Source organism: Bufo bufo, chromosome 4, assembly GCF_905171765.1.
Source record: "Bufo bufo chromosome 4, aBufBuf1.1, whole genome shotgun sequence".
In the NCBI taxonomy this organism is placed as follows: Eukaryota; Metazoa; Chordata; class Amphibia; order Anura; family Bufonidae; genus Bufo; species Bufo bufo.
In genome coordinates, this window is record NC_053392.1 from 132701062 (window position 1) to 132717119 (window position 16058).

The following is a 16058-nucleotide window of genomic DNA, read 5'->3' on the forward strand; positions in this document are numbered from 1 at the left end:
TTCTGTACGAGAATCTTCACAAGCTGTAACATAATGGCCCGGATTATCACATAAATGGGGAACAACACTTTTTGTTCTTTAAAATCCATCCTCACTAACAAGCTGTGTGAAAAAAAGGCACGATGACAGCTTTTTACATTTCATGCCCACACAAGGATGGCAACTAATTTACTTCTGCATGCAACACCCCGCCTTTGTGAAACATGTCGTGTCACATAAGGTTATTTTTTGGGAACAGTCCTCAGAGCTCCATCTTTCATCAAAACAACAGCCTATATGTGATTATATGCATTTTTTATACAAAAAAAAACGGGCAGATGGTTTTCTGGGTATCATTTTTTGAAGTCACTCCATGTATTCTACTTCCTGTCCTGGTTCAAAATGTTTTAACTGATGCCCTATCCTCTGAATATGTGATTGGTAGGGTTCCGACACCCAGGACCGCCGTGATCAGCTGTTTGAGAAGGCGCAGGCACTCGCAGTAGCGCAGCCGCCTTCTCTCAGCTCACCAAGCACAGCGCCGTACATTGTATAGTGCCTGTGCTTGGTATTGCACTCAGCCCCATTCACTTCAATAGGGCTGAGCTGCGCCTAGGCCATGAGGCCGATGAACGTGATGTCACATAACCTAGGCTAAGCTCCGAGAAGGCCGCAGTACCACTGTGAGCGCAGGAGCCTTCTCAAACAGCGTATCGGCGGTATCGTACCCAGGACCCCCACCAATAAGATACTGATGACCTATCCAAAAAAAATCTCGGAATACCCTTTTAACTTCCTCCATTGTTTAAACGTTTAGCACCGCAATCAGCCTCCTTGACTTTCTCAGTCAGATCATTCACTGCGACCAGAAAGAGAAGGGGATGAAAGAATCACACATTACACTGATAAGTACAGGGAGGCCCAAGAAAAAGTAGCCCGCCTCCAGCGACAGTATGACAAGATGAACGAGCGAGTGGATTGTTGTTTTTTTTATTACCCACAAGTCACAAAAGACGCTGGAACTGGTCCCTATTTACGTCTATGCATCTTTGGGCACGTCGGATTATGTTGGCTGATACTGCTTGTGATGCTGCAGAAGAAAACATGTCCTGCTTTTTCCAACAAGATGGGACCACATGCCGCACCTCACGGAGCGGGTTCATGAGCTGTTTATGGTGGAGCGAACTGTGAGCAGGGGTTATGGCCACCACGTTCCTCAGACTTGTCCACATGCCGCACCTCACGGAGCTCACTGGAGCCGGTTCATGAGCTGTTTACGGAGGAGCGAACTGTGAGCAGGGGTTATGGCCTCCACGTTCCCCAGACTTGTCCACATGCCGCACCTCACGGAGCTCACTGGAGCCGGTTCATGAGCTGTTTACGGAGGAGCGAACTGTGAGCAGGGGTTATGGCTTCCACGTTCCCCAGACTTGTCCGCATGCAAAATGGGGAAATTTAAACCAGAAAGTGTCCGCTAACAATCCCCATCCCCTGGATGAACTCAAGGACAACATCACAACCACTATCCGCAGCATCACTGCTGAAGAGCTGCAAGCATCAAGTATCAGCCAACATAATCTGACATGCCCAAAGGTGCAGAGACATGAACAGGGACCACTTTCAGCATCTTTTGTGACTTGTGACAATCCACTTGCTCGTTCATCTTGTCATACTGTCGCTGGGGGCAGGCTACTTTTTTGTGGGCCACCCTGTAATATGCTCTTTCGTTGACATCTTTAGCAAGAGAACAATAGAGCTTTCATACTGTTGTCCTAATTCTAGATCTTTTATTATATGATAATGTTTCCCTTACTGAAGTAGTAAAATAACAATTGATTACCTACCTACTATATATAAGAGCTTTATCTCTCTGTGCTGACTGCTATGGAAAATATGTTATACTTCATTTTCAATGGTATAGTACTGTCAAAATATTGAGTTACAAAATACCCTTTTTTGATGGAAGGGTCCCTTTAATACAAATACACTTTTATCTGCATACCTCATCTTAAATAATTTACTCGGGACCCCCTCTATGATCTAGAACTGAGAGGCGCTGTATGACAGCTGCCCCCATTCTGGCAGACTCGAGCTATCCTTGTATTACATGGATGCCCACAACATAATACTACATTTGCCCTGCCTTGTCCGCTGCAGGAGAATGATTGGATGGCTTCGACTTCCTCCAGCTGTTTGCCAAGTGTGCCTGCATTTTGACAGGGTCCCAAGTTCACATTGTGGGGTCATTTTGTAGGCCAGAAGTTTAGCTTTCCGCCTGATCTTCACAGTGTTTCTGTTTTATAAAAGGGGAACAGAAAATGGAGGAGCGTCTTGGCACCTCTCACACAGAAATGCGTCTGCTGCAGGACAACTTGCGTCAAGTGGAGCTAGATCGAAAGGCTGCAGAAGAGCGCGCCCTCAAACTGGAGCACGGTTTACGTGTCAGCGAAGATGAGAAGAGGGATCTACAGGTATGTAGGGGTGACTAGCATGTACTAATAATATGAATAACATGATGAAAGGAGTTTGTGTCGAGCATTGGCATGTCAATATCAGGAATGTCTACAAATCCGCTCCACCCATGTGTTTGGATGTCTTGTCTTTACATTAGAAACTTCTTGGGACTGCCCTCACAGGTACCCCACATGACCTTTTCTTCTACTGCCCCCCACGGTACCTAGGGCAGATGTGCACAACATTTGGTCCAAAGGCCACATTGCCAGATTTAATTAATCCCAAGGGCCACAGTAAAACCTACAGTGGCATTACCATCTGGGCCATTTATGGCATATCGAAATCACCTGTATTTTTCGCACTATATGGAGAAAAAGAAAAAAAAAAATTTTTAAACAAATTGTGTGCTAAAATATTTAATAGATCTGTTGAGGACACACTGTTCTGGGGGATCTGCGATGACACACTGCTTTAGGGATTTGTGGAGGACACCGTAAGTAGCCCTTTAGTAACAGTCCAGCGGGTATAATGTGCCCAGTATTCCTCAGTTTAAGTCCAGTGTGTATAATGGCCAGTTCCCCTTAATAATAGTCCAGTGTGCATAATGTGCCATGTGCCTATTATTAACAGTCCAGCATGCATACTGTGCCCAGTGCCCCTTAGTAAATGTCCAGTGTGAATACTGTTCCCAGTGACCCTTAGTAACCGTCTAGTGTGCATACTGTGCCCAGTGCCCCTTAGTAAATGTCCAGTGTGAATACTGTTCCCAGTGACCATTAGTAACAGTCTAGTGTGCATACTGTGCCCAGTGCCCCTTAGTAAATGTCCAGTGTGAATACTGTTCCCAGTGACCCTTAGTAACCGTCTAGTGTGCATACTGTGCCCAGTGCTCACCTGTATGCCACCACATCTCTGCTCCGCGCTGTACCCCCACATAGAGGAAGTTCTTGTCCCAAGGAATGTCCTTGTTAATGACCAGCTCCAGGGATCCAGTATACGGTGCTTGCAAGTCATGCCAGTTCATGTCCATCCTGACCCTGGGCTACACTGCACACTCTTCTTGCCTTTCCTTCTAATGCGCTTTGCGGCTGTATCTGAGCAAATTCAGCGGACTGGGGATAATAAGCTGGAGGAAGAACTAGTACCTACATGTTCCCTCAGAGCTGCATCTCCCCAAAGCTGCTCTGCCTCCAGTATGCCCAACACTGACTCCCCGCGCTCTCCCATGACACCGACTAGATGGTCATCTGCAGCTACCTATCTTCCCCTTGTTTTCCCCTTCTGGCCTCAGTCCTCTTATCTCTCTTACTCGCCTGAAGGGGGCTTTTTGTTGCGGTCCTTATCCTTCGTCATCATATCCGGCACCCTTAAAATCCTCACATACAACCCCTGCTCTTCACGTTACCCACACCACGGCTCTTTAAGAGCATTCACACTATAAGACATATTGACATTCTGGCCCCATGTTTTGGGGAAAAGGTGCATCTTATAGTGTGAAAAATATTGTATATATCTGATAGATGCCAGTTCTATATCCACTTATCTGGAGACTAGGGGTACCCTTCATCCCCATTCACACTCCATATAGGAAGAGACCATGCATGTTTCCAGCTCTCTCAAATGTAGTTTGTGTGAGTTTTACTACTTTACTATAATACTACAGTGAAGATAGTCACACATATACATGGTCAGGAGACCTTATTGTCCCCAATATATGGGGATCTCAGGGATGGCCACACAGTTCACCATCGATCCACCATGCTGCCACTTCTCTCCAACATGGAGAACACATGAGAGTAGCCGCCAGACCACAACATATGACTGTGGACCACACAAAATGTCATTGTGGGCCGCAGGTTGTGCACCACTGGTCTTTAGTGTAATGAGTGGAAAGTATAGTTGAAAATGGTAAAACACAGGGAATGCCATAAAATGTTTGATGCATCTATGAGGTTGTGTAAGGGCTCTTTCACATGAGCGGATCCTGTGCGGGTAATCCGCTGCGTGAAAGAGAGCCAAGCCCCGATCCGGAAAGCAGAGACACAGAGCAGTAACATGAATGATAATGCTCCGAGCCTCTCTGTGATCTTTTTACTAAAAAATTACAGTAAGATAAAGTCTTTTTGTACCAAACTTTGTGGCTATTCTGCTTGTGCTGCTGTAGATAGGGTTCCCAACCCCGTAGTCATCAAAAATATAGATCACAGCAGTAAGATAAAGTCATCACCGTGATTTTGTAGTAAAAAGGTCACAGAGAGGCTCGGAGCATTATCATTCATGTTAATGCTCCGTGTCTCTGCTGTCCGGAACGGGGCTTGGCTCTCTTTCGGGCAACGGATTACCCGCACGGGATCCGCTCGTGTGAAAGAGCCCTAACACTTTCAGAATGATGTACATTGAGTCTTGTTACAATTGTTCTTGTGGGTGACGCCTCATTGGTCCTTTCAGGAGCGGCTGTGCCGGGCTCGTAGCGATGAAGGCAGGCATGAACTTGAGTGCAAAAGCCTAAGAGAGGTGCTGGAAGCCTCAGAGAACCGCGGCACGGACTTGGAGCTAAGACGCCGCTCCCTGGAGGGTGAACTGGAGAGGACGCGCCTTTGTCTTGCAGAGAGGGAAGCAGAGGTGCAGTCCCTACAGGACAGGGCACATTCTTTGCAGGACCACCTGAAAGAGAGTGAGGATAGGGAGGTGACTCTGCAGAGGGAGGTGCAGCGGTTGAGCCTTGCATTGTCCAGGTCACAGGATGGCGAGCGGCAGTTGCAAGAGAAGTCGCAGGGGCTGTCACAAGCACTTGGAGAAGCAGCAGCTGGTAAAGGAAACTTGCAAGATGATGTGAACAGACTACAGGGAGCATTGACAGCGGCCGAGCAAGACAGACGAGTGTTACAGGTAACTGACACCCACAAAGGAATTTCAGTTCAGTAAAATTAATCATTTGAAGGGATAATGCATACCTGGAAGTGGTCCCAGTTATGATGGGACAGGTTTGGGTGTGCAGTAATTTGGAATGTTGGCAAGTATCCTAATGGTTTTCTTTTCATTTGTTCACAATATGTTATTTATTGCTTCTCCAGGAGCAGCTGGATTCCGTGCGGCAGGCATTGAGTGACAGCAAGAGACAGAACCTGCGTCTTTCCCAGACGGTCCAGGAGCACCAACAGCAGCTGGGAGAACTGCAGCTGACGTGCAGGGAATATCAGGCCCGGGCCGAGGAGCTGCAGCAGGTGAGATGGCAACTCCCAAAATGTTATTATACCCTTTGATGGGAGGAGTGGTCAGTGAATAAAGTGGGAATTTGGAATCCCTACAGCATCCCTGTCGGCAGTCTGTAATCTGCTGATGGATTGACAGGGGACCAGTGAGGACGTTTTGGGATGCCACCACAGAAAAAAACAAAACATAATAAAGAATATTACAAGTTTGATGAACATCACCATCTAGATATGACATTTTCCTACCAGGTCCATATAATTGTCCTTACAGTGCCACATTATAATGAATAGATGATATTTCACATGCACAATGGCAGCCATTTCTATTGGCAAGTCATACAAGATGCATTAAAGAAATAGTGTCTTTTTTGCCATACGTTTTTTTACCATTACAAGTTTTTCTTTTTTTTGCGATACAAGTCTTTGAAAAAGGCACAGTTTCTTCAGACTTTTTCATCACTTTCAGGCTCTTCTCAAACACCAGCAGAGGGAGAAAGAACAGGGTGCTGCACTTGTTGACCTGCAGGAAAGAGTGAAGGTGCTCCAAGGGGACAAGACACAGGTGGAGATTGTTAAACAGGACATTCAACACTCCGCGACTCTTCTAGAGAAAGGGAACAACACACTAAGAGCTGCTCTGGAAAAGGTAACAAGAAAGCCATCCACCTAAGGCCCCATGCACGCTACCGTTCCGTTTTGCGGCCCACAAATTGCGGATCTGCAAAAGACAGATAACAGCCACATGCATGCTGCCATTTCTTTTTTAACTGATGTAGAAATGTCCTATTCTTGTATGCAAAATGGACTAGTATAGGACGGGTTCTATCTTGTTTTCAGGGCTGCGCAATGGACGTACAGATGTGGATATGAATGGGTCCGCATCCGATCCGCAAAAAATGTGGATTAGATGTGGACAAAACATACGGTTGTGTGCATGAGGCCTTATAGAAACAAGATAGCCGGTGGTGTACATGTGGGACTTCAGCATGTATAAGAATAAGAATAATAACTTTACCTGTCTTGGAGAGTATGTACATTTTGGAGACGTTACGCCGTATATTATTCACATTGCTCTGTCACATACAGGCGAAGCGCGAGCAGCTGCGTTTGGAAGGGGAAACACAACGGCTCAACATAGAGAAGGAGCAGCTAAACCAACTGGTGATATCCCTGAAAAAAGATGTAACTGAAGCACAGAGACAGAATCAATACTTGGAGGTATATAAACTATGAATCCAGCTAGGAAGGCGTGATGTGCACCAGACTTCATACCAGTGCCTGCGCACACATTACTTTAAAGTCGATCAGACCAAACAATTTCAACCAAAAAGATCATTAGCTGATCGATGATAGACCATCATCTGATAACAAGTCAGGTGTTTAAAATTTTCATTCATTCAAAGAAAAATCATTTGCAGATGACAGTCTTTCTTTGAAATTAGGCGGACGGTCATTGAACAGATATGGCCAGTTTGAATGACTCTAACAGCCAACATGGACTAAAACGTGTGTGGCGGCATCTGCAAGAATGATTTTTCACCAGCTGATCATTCATTCAACAGGGTTTCACACATCCCCCTGCTTCTGTCTAATGTGTATGGCCTCCTTTACCAGTGCAGTCATCTTCTGTGTATACTGACAAGATGCTATAAAGGCAGACGTAATCCATCCAGTCATCCCAAACACATTGTTGCTCAAACTCACATTGCATCTATTACTATAATGTATATGGCCCATATCTCCATATCCAGTTATATCATTTAGAGCCCCAATTCCCAAAAAGTTGGGGCACTGTGTAAAATGTGTATTAATGTAAAAAAAAAAAAAAAAAATATCATACATCCCTATTTTATTCACAATAGATCGCAGAACACTTATTATATGTTGAAAGTGAGACATTTTACGATTTCCATGAAAAATATTAACTTAACATTTAGAACTTGATGGCAGCAACGCATCTCAGAAAAATGTTGGGACAGGGCCATGTCTACCATTGTGTAGCACCCCTTTTTCTTTATGTCTGGCAAGTGAGGAGACCAATTGCTGTAGATTTGGGAGAGGAATGTTGTCCCATTCTTGTCTGACGTAGGATTCTAGCTGCTCAACGGTCCTGGGTCTTCTTTGCTGGATTTTTCATTTCATGATGCGCCAAATTGGTGAAAGGTCGGTATTGCAGGCAGGCCAGTCCAGCATCCAGACTCTTCTTCTGCAAAGCCATGCTGTAGTGATGGATGCAGTATGTGGTTTAGCATTGAAATATGCAATGTCTTCCCCGAAACAGATGTCTGGATGGGAGCAGATGTTGTTCTAAAGCTCTATATACAGCTCAGCGTTGTTTGTGCCTTTCCAGATGTGTATGCTACCCATGCCACAGGCACTAATGCAACTACATACCACCAGAGATGCAGGCTTTTGAACTGTGTGCTGATAACAAGCTCGACGGTCCCTCTCCTCTTGATTACGCAGAACATGGCATCCTTGGCTTTCCAAACCTTTGATTCATCTCACCACAGAACACTTTTCCATTTTGCCTCAGTCCATTTTAAATAAGAACTGGCCTATATGTGAACATATGGTTTCTTCTTTTCATGATGGAGCTTTAAGTTGCATTTGTGAATCATACGGCGACCTATGTTCACAGCCAATTATTTCTGGAAGTGTTCCTGAGCCCACGCAGTGATTTTCAGTACAGAATCATGCCTGTATTTAATGCAGTGCCGAGCATCCAATATTTACTGTCGGCATTGTCTCTTGTGCACATAGATTTCTCTAGATTCTCTAAATCTTTTGATGATGTGTACTGTAGATTATGGTTGGGCAATAAACCGGTATTAACGATATACCACGGTATTAAGAAACGGCGATATCGCCATTTCTTAATTACCACGGTATTTTAGTGACGTCATAGGGGCAGACACACGTCACAGTGCTGAATGCCTCTAAAATGTCCGGCACACATTACAGCTGGCACAGTGAAGAAGGAGAGAGTCCCTTCCCACTGTGATCCCGCTGCTGCTGCGCCAACGAGAAGGTAATAGTGAGTTGGAGGGGAGGGGCTGTGGCCGCTTCGCCACCAATGAGAATTACCCTCAATACAAATATAGACTGTGGGTGCTGGCCGTATCACATACCCGGCACCCGGTCTCAATGACAGGAAGCGGCGATCCCGCAAACCAAGGCAATTTACCCCTCAAATGCGGCACCTGAGGGGTTAATTGGCACGGTTCGGTGGGATCCCTGTCATTGAGGCCGAGCGCCGGCTGTGTGATATGGCTGGCACCCTCAGTCTATATTTGTATTATGGGGTAAATTAAATTCATTGGTGGCGCAGTGCGCCCCCCTATACCCCAGTATCATAAAGTCGCTGCACTCTGGGGGCTGCAGCACAGAGAGGCCGGGGCTGAGAACAGTCGCTGCACTCTGGGGGCTGATGCTCAGAGAGGCCAGGGCTGAGAACAGTCGCTGCACTCTGGGGGCTGCTGCACAGAGAGGCCGGGGCTGAGAACAGTCACTGCACTCTGGGGGCTGCAGCACAGAGAGGCCACGGCTGAGAACAATTGCTGCACTCTGGGGGCTGATGTACAGAGAGGCCGGGGCTGAGAACTGTCGCTGCACTCTGGGGGCTGCTGGACAGAGAGGCCGGGGCTGAGAACTGTCGCTGCACTCTGGGGGCTGCAGCACAGAGAGGCCGGGGCTGAGAACAGTCGCTGCACTCTGGGGGCTGATGCACAGAGAGGCCACGGCTGAGAACAGTCACTGCACTCTGGGGGCTGCAGCACAGAGTGGCCGGGGCTGAGAACTGTCGCTGCACTCTGGGGGCTGATGCACAGAGAGGCCACGGCTGAGAACAGTCACTGCACTCTGGGGGCTGCAGCACAGAGAGGCCGGGGCTGAGAACAGTCGCTGCACTCTGGGGGCTGATGCTCAGAGAGGCCACGGCTGAGAACAATTGCTGCACTCTGGGGGCTGATGTACAGAGAGGCTGGGGCTGAGAACAGTCACTGCACTCTGGGGGCTGCAGCACAGAGAGGCCGGGACTGAGAACAATCACTGCACTCTGGGGGCTGCAGCACAGAGAGGCCGGGGCTGAGAACTGTTGCTGCACTCTGGGGGCTGATGCACAGAGAGGCCGGGGCTGAGAACAGTCACTGCACTCTGGGGGCTGCAGCACAGAGAGACCGGGGCCGAAAACCGTCGCTGCACTCTGGGGGCTGCTGCACAGAGAGGCCACGGCTGAGAACAATTGCTGCACTCTGGGGGCTGATGTACAGAGAGGCCGGGGCTGAGAACAGTCACTGCACTCTGGGGGCTGCTGTACAGAGAGGCCGGGGCTGAAAACAGTCACTGCACTCTGGGGGCTGCAGCACAGAGAGGCCGGGGCTGAGAACAGTCACTGCACTCTGGGGGCTGCAGCACAGAGAGGCCGGGGCTGAGAACAGTCGCTGCACTCTGAGGGCTGCTGTACAGAGAGGCCGGGGCTGAGAACAGTCACTGCACTCTGGGGGCTGCAGCACAGAGAGGCCGGGGCTGAGAACAGTCACTGCACTCTGGGGGCTGCAGCACAGAGAGGCCGGGGCTGAGAACAGTCACTGCACTCTGGGGGCTGCAGCACAGAGAGGCCGGGGCTGAGAACTGTCGCTGCACTCTGGGGGCTGATGTACAGAGAGGCCGGGCTGAGAACAGTCGCTGCACTTTGGGGGCTGATGCACAGAGAGGCCACGGCTGAGAACAGTCACTGCACTCTGGGGGCTGCTGTAATATGGCTGTAGTGTGTAGGGACCAAGACCCATATGGGAAGCGCCAGTCTTTATTAAATGACCCCCAATGTTTTATTTGACTGAAAGGCATCTTTATAATGCCATGGTGCCCTTCCTGACAATATGCACCTATGATGGGCACACTCTGAACAACCCACTTATCAAGGTGTTCCGCTAGGATGTCCCATTTTCTGTGGGAGCGGTGAAGATGGCTGATTGCTGCTATCTCCAGCACTCCCATAGAGAATGAATGGAGCAGCAGGGGGCACGGCCGCTCCATCAGATTTGGGGGGGGGGGGGAAACGGTGACCCCGTTCTTGGTGGGCAACTAAGAGATATTACTGCATGGGGGCATCAAGGAGACATTATAATGTATGGGGGCAACAAGGAAACACGAGTACATGTTTTGAGTGTTTTTTTTCTAAATGGGCATTTATCGCGATATATATCGTTATCGCGATAAATTTCTTAATATCGTTATTGTGGGAATATTTTTGATATCCCCCAACCCTACTGTAGATTTTGGGATGCTCAAAGTCTTCACAATTTTACATTGAGAAACATTTTTCTGAAATTGTTCCACAATGTTTAGATGCAGTGTTTCGCAGATTGGTAAACTGCTGCCCCTCTTTGCTTTTGAGAGACTCTGCCTCTCTACCATGCTCTTTTCATACCCAGCCATGTGACTTAGTAGCAAATCCCCCCCCCCCCTCAAGCTGTTTTTTTTTTTTTTATTAGCACCTATTATTTTTGTATTGCCCCTGTCCCAACTTTTTGGAGATTTGTTGCTGCTGAATCAAGTTCTAAATGAGTTATGTTTTCATGAATTTTTAAAATGTCTCACTGATCTCTGATCTGTTGGGAAAAAAATATGTGTCTATGATGTTTGCAAATCATTGCATTCAGTTTTTATTTGCATTTTACACAGCGTCCCAACTTTTTGGCATTGAGGTTGAAAAAAAAACTTAGGTTCCTGTTCTTTGATCACTCAAAGGTTTGTAGGTGTAATAGGATGTAGTGAGAAACGAATCTCTAAACTGTATGATAGTTAACTCCCTACAGTACTTATCACTTCTGACCCTAACTCTTAAGAAAGATTCATAACGTCTGTAGCCATATCAAATATACTGTTATTTATTATATTTAAATAGACGCAGATGACGGAGATGGAACGTGCTCATTCTCAGAGGCTTATGGAACTAAGTGTGAGACATCGTCAGGAGCTGGACACAGAGAGTGAAAGACTGCGCAATACTCAGCAGCAGGCAGAGACTACATTGGAGTCTAGAGAGAGAGCGCATAGACAGAGGATCAGGGGGTTGGAGGAGCAGGTAAATGCATGTAAATTGTAAATTTGTAGATTGTAAGCCCTCACGGGCAGGGCCCTCTCTCCTTCTGTACCAGTCTGTAACTCGTCTTGTTCATGCTTAGTGCAATTGTCTGTATTATGTATGTGCACTCCTTATCATATGTACAGCGCTATGGAATGAATAAGAAATAATAATAATGATGTAAAAGCTATAAAGGGTAGCATGGCATATCTGCTGAGAGATTATACCACTGCTGCGGGGAATATGATGATACCGACACAGTATAGAAAATCAGGAAAAAGTACACCCATCTTTCTTTAGAGGGAAAGGTCAGCTGACATTTAGTTGGCACTTCTGGGCATACAGCGCCAATTCAGCGTTATGTCATCAGCTTTTGCCGCTGGTACATACTGGTAAAAGGCATATCTTGTCTAGGAGATTGTGAAAAAAGAAAACTTAATAGCCTGTCTGATTTAGAAAAGTTACTATCTAACTTCATACATGAGAATTATTAATGAAGGGCCCCCCAACCTAGTTTAGGAGCTTCATCTATCAGCAAGAGGAGAACGTAGCTACAAAGAGCTTCTCTCATTCTGGTGGGTTACATGGAGTCCTCATTGATTTGAAAGCGAATTAGGTAACTCTTTGACAGTTTAAAGTTGAAACAGCAGTAGCACATTCTGTTACCAACCCTCCAAAGTGAACAACCCCTTTAAGAAAACAACTAATACAGATAATCTGGATAGGTCAGCGGTTTCTGATAGGTCAGACACTGGGACACCCGGCAATCAGCTGTTTAAGAAGGCAGCGGTACTAACTCAGGGCTTAGCCTAGGCCAGCGATGTGACATTCATCGCTAATGTGGCTTTGGTAAGCTGCAAGGAGGCCGCAACACTAACCGGAGCTCTGGTGAGTGCCGTGGCTTCCTCAAATAGCTGATCCGCTGGGGTCCCGGGTGCCGGACCCCCAACAATCAGATCTTAAGGATAGGTCATCAGTTAAAAAAAAGTTGGAAAACCCCTTTAAAGTGGTTAAAGAAATTTTAAAAAGGTACTAGGCTCTTCTGTCTCCAGCCAATCCAGCGTAGATACTCCAGCCTCAGCGGTCATATGCCACACTACAGGCATCACCGCTCAGCCATAGGCGCTATGATGCCAGTGAACGGTGAAGCCTGGCTGCAGCTGTAATGTGCTGGGTGCATGTATTCAGACTGCAAGGACTGCCGGGGCATCTGTGCTGGATCAGCAGGAGACAGAAGAGGGGAGTAGTGTTTTTTCCCCAAAAGTTTCTACTCTTTATGTGCTCCTCCAACAGTTGGGAAAATTGGGAATAACTCTGTTGGATGATGTTACTTTAGGCAGATTGGGTGGTGCCCCAAACACATTAGTCTATTGTCAGCCAAAAACTGCGACCGTCCAGCAATCTAATGTATGTGAGGAGCCCCCTATTCTCTGCCGAATATCCTATCAATGATCCGTGAGTAATTGTATGCACTCATTATTGACCATGGTAGAAATGAAGGGCGGGGGGAAAGGGTTACTTGTCCAAATCCTATTACATGCTGTACCCCTGCCTGTCATTGAGAAAGCCAGCTTGCCGGTGCTCTCTGAACCTCTGACAGGCTGAGACTCCTCAGAGACGGACGAGGAGCCCCTTTTGACTATGTAAATATGTTCTATGGGTGTTACATGTATTTTTGTCTCTCTCACAGGTAACCACACTACAGGAGCAGCTCGACATGGAGATTAAACGTAGACAGCAATCCTTGCGTTCTGTTCATTAACCCCTTCCTAACAAGAAAAAAAAAAACACCATCTGAATGTATCTGCTGGAACTATTTGTATCTGGATATCTATGTCTACGGAGAGTCATATGGAGGTTCCTATTTGTACCATGCACGAAGTAAAGCTATGGCTACTACAAAGCATTGTCAGATAGAGGCGATTACTCCTTTTGGTTTTTGATTTGTTGTCATAAAACATATTTTATGTGCACTGCAGTCCTACATTTATTATAGGGGGTATTCTCTTATGGGGCAGATTAATCATCACATGAAAGACATTTATAACCAGATATAAAATACTATCTTGTTTTATTGATCTTCTCCTTTGATTCAACTGAATTTTTCTTTTAGTAGTGGCCAATGAAATACTACTGCAAATAACATTTTCAATACACACTACACTTTGATGATGATGGCGATTGCCACCTACTCACAACAGTTCCAAGACTACAGCTAAAGCAGAACCTTTCCCACAGCAGATTGTCGGGAGGGAAGCGTTCCTTATTGACAATCTGCTGATCGCTGGTAGAGGAGACTGGTTGCATTTACATGCAGCGATCTGCTCCAGAGTACGGGGAGGAGTGATCACTAATGCCATCTCTCTTCCCCATAAGGACTCGTTGTTTGCCGGCAGCAGATCCTGTTTACTCGGCATGATCTGCTGCCGGTAAACGATCGTTTTTGTGTGCGCACAAGCGATCGTATTACCAGATGAATGAGCCTTTCACTCGTTCTTCGGCGGTACATTTACACCGTCCGATCATTGCTAACGAGCGTTACTATGAATGCTTGTTAAAGGGCTCTTAAAAGACACGGTAATGCTGATATTTTACCAGAAGCTCTCACCTAATCATTATGTCCTTGGTTTTAACAAAAAAAAATCAGTTCTGAAGAATGGAAATTTGTTTCAGTGTTTTTCCAAACATATATAGAGGACCTCTCTTCTCAGGCCTTATTGATAACAAATCGAGCCTTGAATCAGCTCAGAGAGACAATGGGGCATAATAAAAAAAAGTCCAGCAGGATAAGATGTGCTTCACTTATTAATGGGGCTGCACCAAATTTTCAAGTTATTCCCTATCCACAGGATAGGGATAACGAACTGATCTTGGGAGTCTGACCACTGGGCCCCCCACTGATCATGAGAACAGGGTCCCGCTGCCACTTCCTGATGGAGCGGCAGGTCGAGCATGTGCACTGTGGTAAATAGGCAAGCTCTGTACTGTATAATGAATGGAGCAGCAGGGTGCATGCTTGAACTGCTACTATCCACAGGAGAGGGATAACTAACTGATTGTAGGGGTCCCAACATTGGGACCCCGACTGATCCTGAGAACAGGGTCCCACATTCACGTCCTAATGGAGCAGCGGGTCAAGCCTATGCACTGCCGCTCTATTCCTTTCTATGGGACAAGCTCTGTATTCAGCTATCTCCGCTGCTCCCATTGAAAATGAATGGAGCAGATGGGTGCATGCTAGACCTGCTGCTCTATCAGGACGGGTGGGATCGGGACCCCTGTTCTCCCAAACAGTAGGGGTCTCAGCGGTCAGTCCCTACCAATCAGTTAGTTATCTCCTATCCGGTGGACTTGAAAACTTGGCGTAACCCCCTTAAATACCTTTCCGCTATAAATTACCTCAGTTTTCTGACATAAATTATGATAAACTTGTTGGGCCTCGGTGGACCTCCCTGCACCTTCCACTAAGCCCTGACCACCTTCCCCAAAAGTTGTTTGGCAGAAAAATCTAAAAGTTGCTAATTTTTTGCAAAATATGTGCAATTTTTTTTTAGATTAAAATATTTGATAAATTCTCCCTGTTAATTGCAATAAAAATGAAAAACTGTATCCATTGATTCCAACATGTTTTTATTTTACGTCCTTGGATTGATAAGCATCTATAGCAGTCTATAATCTTTCATCTTCTGTCCTCCAGTTGTATAGAATTGTACATTCTCGCTTCGGTGCTTCACATTACATATTAGTATTACTGTATCAATGACCTGCAACTTTTCAGAAACCTACCTTTCTGTAAAGGAGAAGTAGTTGCCAATAGTAACCATTCAGATCACAGTTTATTTTCACATCGGTTGCTATGAGAAACACTAGTTTGATACAGGAGGCTAGTATGTATTAAGTCTGGGCAGTTTTTTTCCGGTGACTATTTTTAAGTCTGTTTTTTATACTTTACTAGTGCAGTTCCATTTTTTTTAAATACTTTTTCTAGCTGTATTTACCTCTCCAAGTTAAAGAAAAAAAAAAAAAAAAGGTTTACAACCATGCATCTATGTAAGCAACTTACAAAAAGTCTTAATTATAAGAACAAAAATACAATTTGGGTATACAGTTCCTGTTCAGACCTAAATGCTTCCATGTGTACAGACTGCAATCATACCCTGTGTAGTCTGATCCATAGAGGTCCCTTTACACGGGACGATACAGGAGCAGATCGTCGGGAGGGAAGTGTTCCTTCCCAACAATCACCTGCTCGTTGGTGGAGGAGACCGCTGCATTTACATGGAGTGATCACCTTCACAGTATGGGGAGGAGAGATCGCTAATGCC

At 46.1% G+C, this 16058-nt stretch overlaps 1 protein-coding gene across 2 annotated transcripts in view; it reads left to right on the forward strand.

Moving 5' to 3' along the window:
* LOC120997694 (rootletin-like) overlaps positions 1-15342 on the forward strand; it is a 119328-nt gene extending 103986 nt beyond the window's left edge. For both annotated transcript variants that reach the window (XM_040427922.1, XM_040427923.1), the window contains 7 exons: positions 2287-2450; positions 4882-5322; positions 5508-5657; positions 6112-6291; positions 6732-6863; positions 11554-11733; positions 13424-15342. In XM_040427922.1, coding sequence (XP_040283856.1) covers positions 2287-2450; positions 4882-5322; positions 5508-5657; positions 6112-6291; positions 6732-6863; positions 11554-11733; positions 13424-13495 — 1319 coding nt within the window. In that variant the 3' untranslated portion in view covers positions 13496-15342. The remainder of the gene's footprint in view (positions 1-2286; positions 2451-4881; positions 5323-5507; positions 5658-6111; positions 6292-6731; positions 6864-11553; positions 11734-13423) is intronic.
* Positions 15343-16058: the final 716 nt, after the last annotated feature.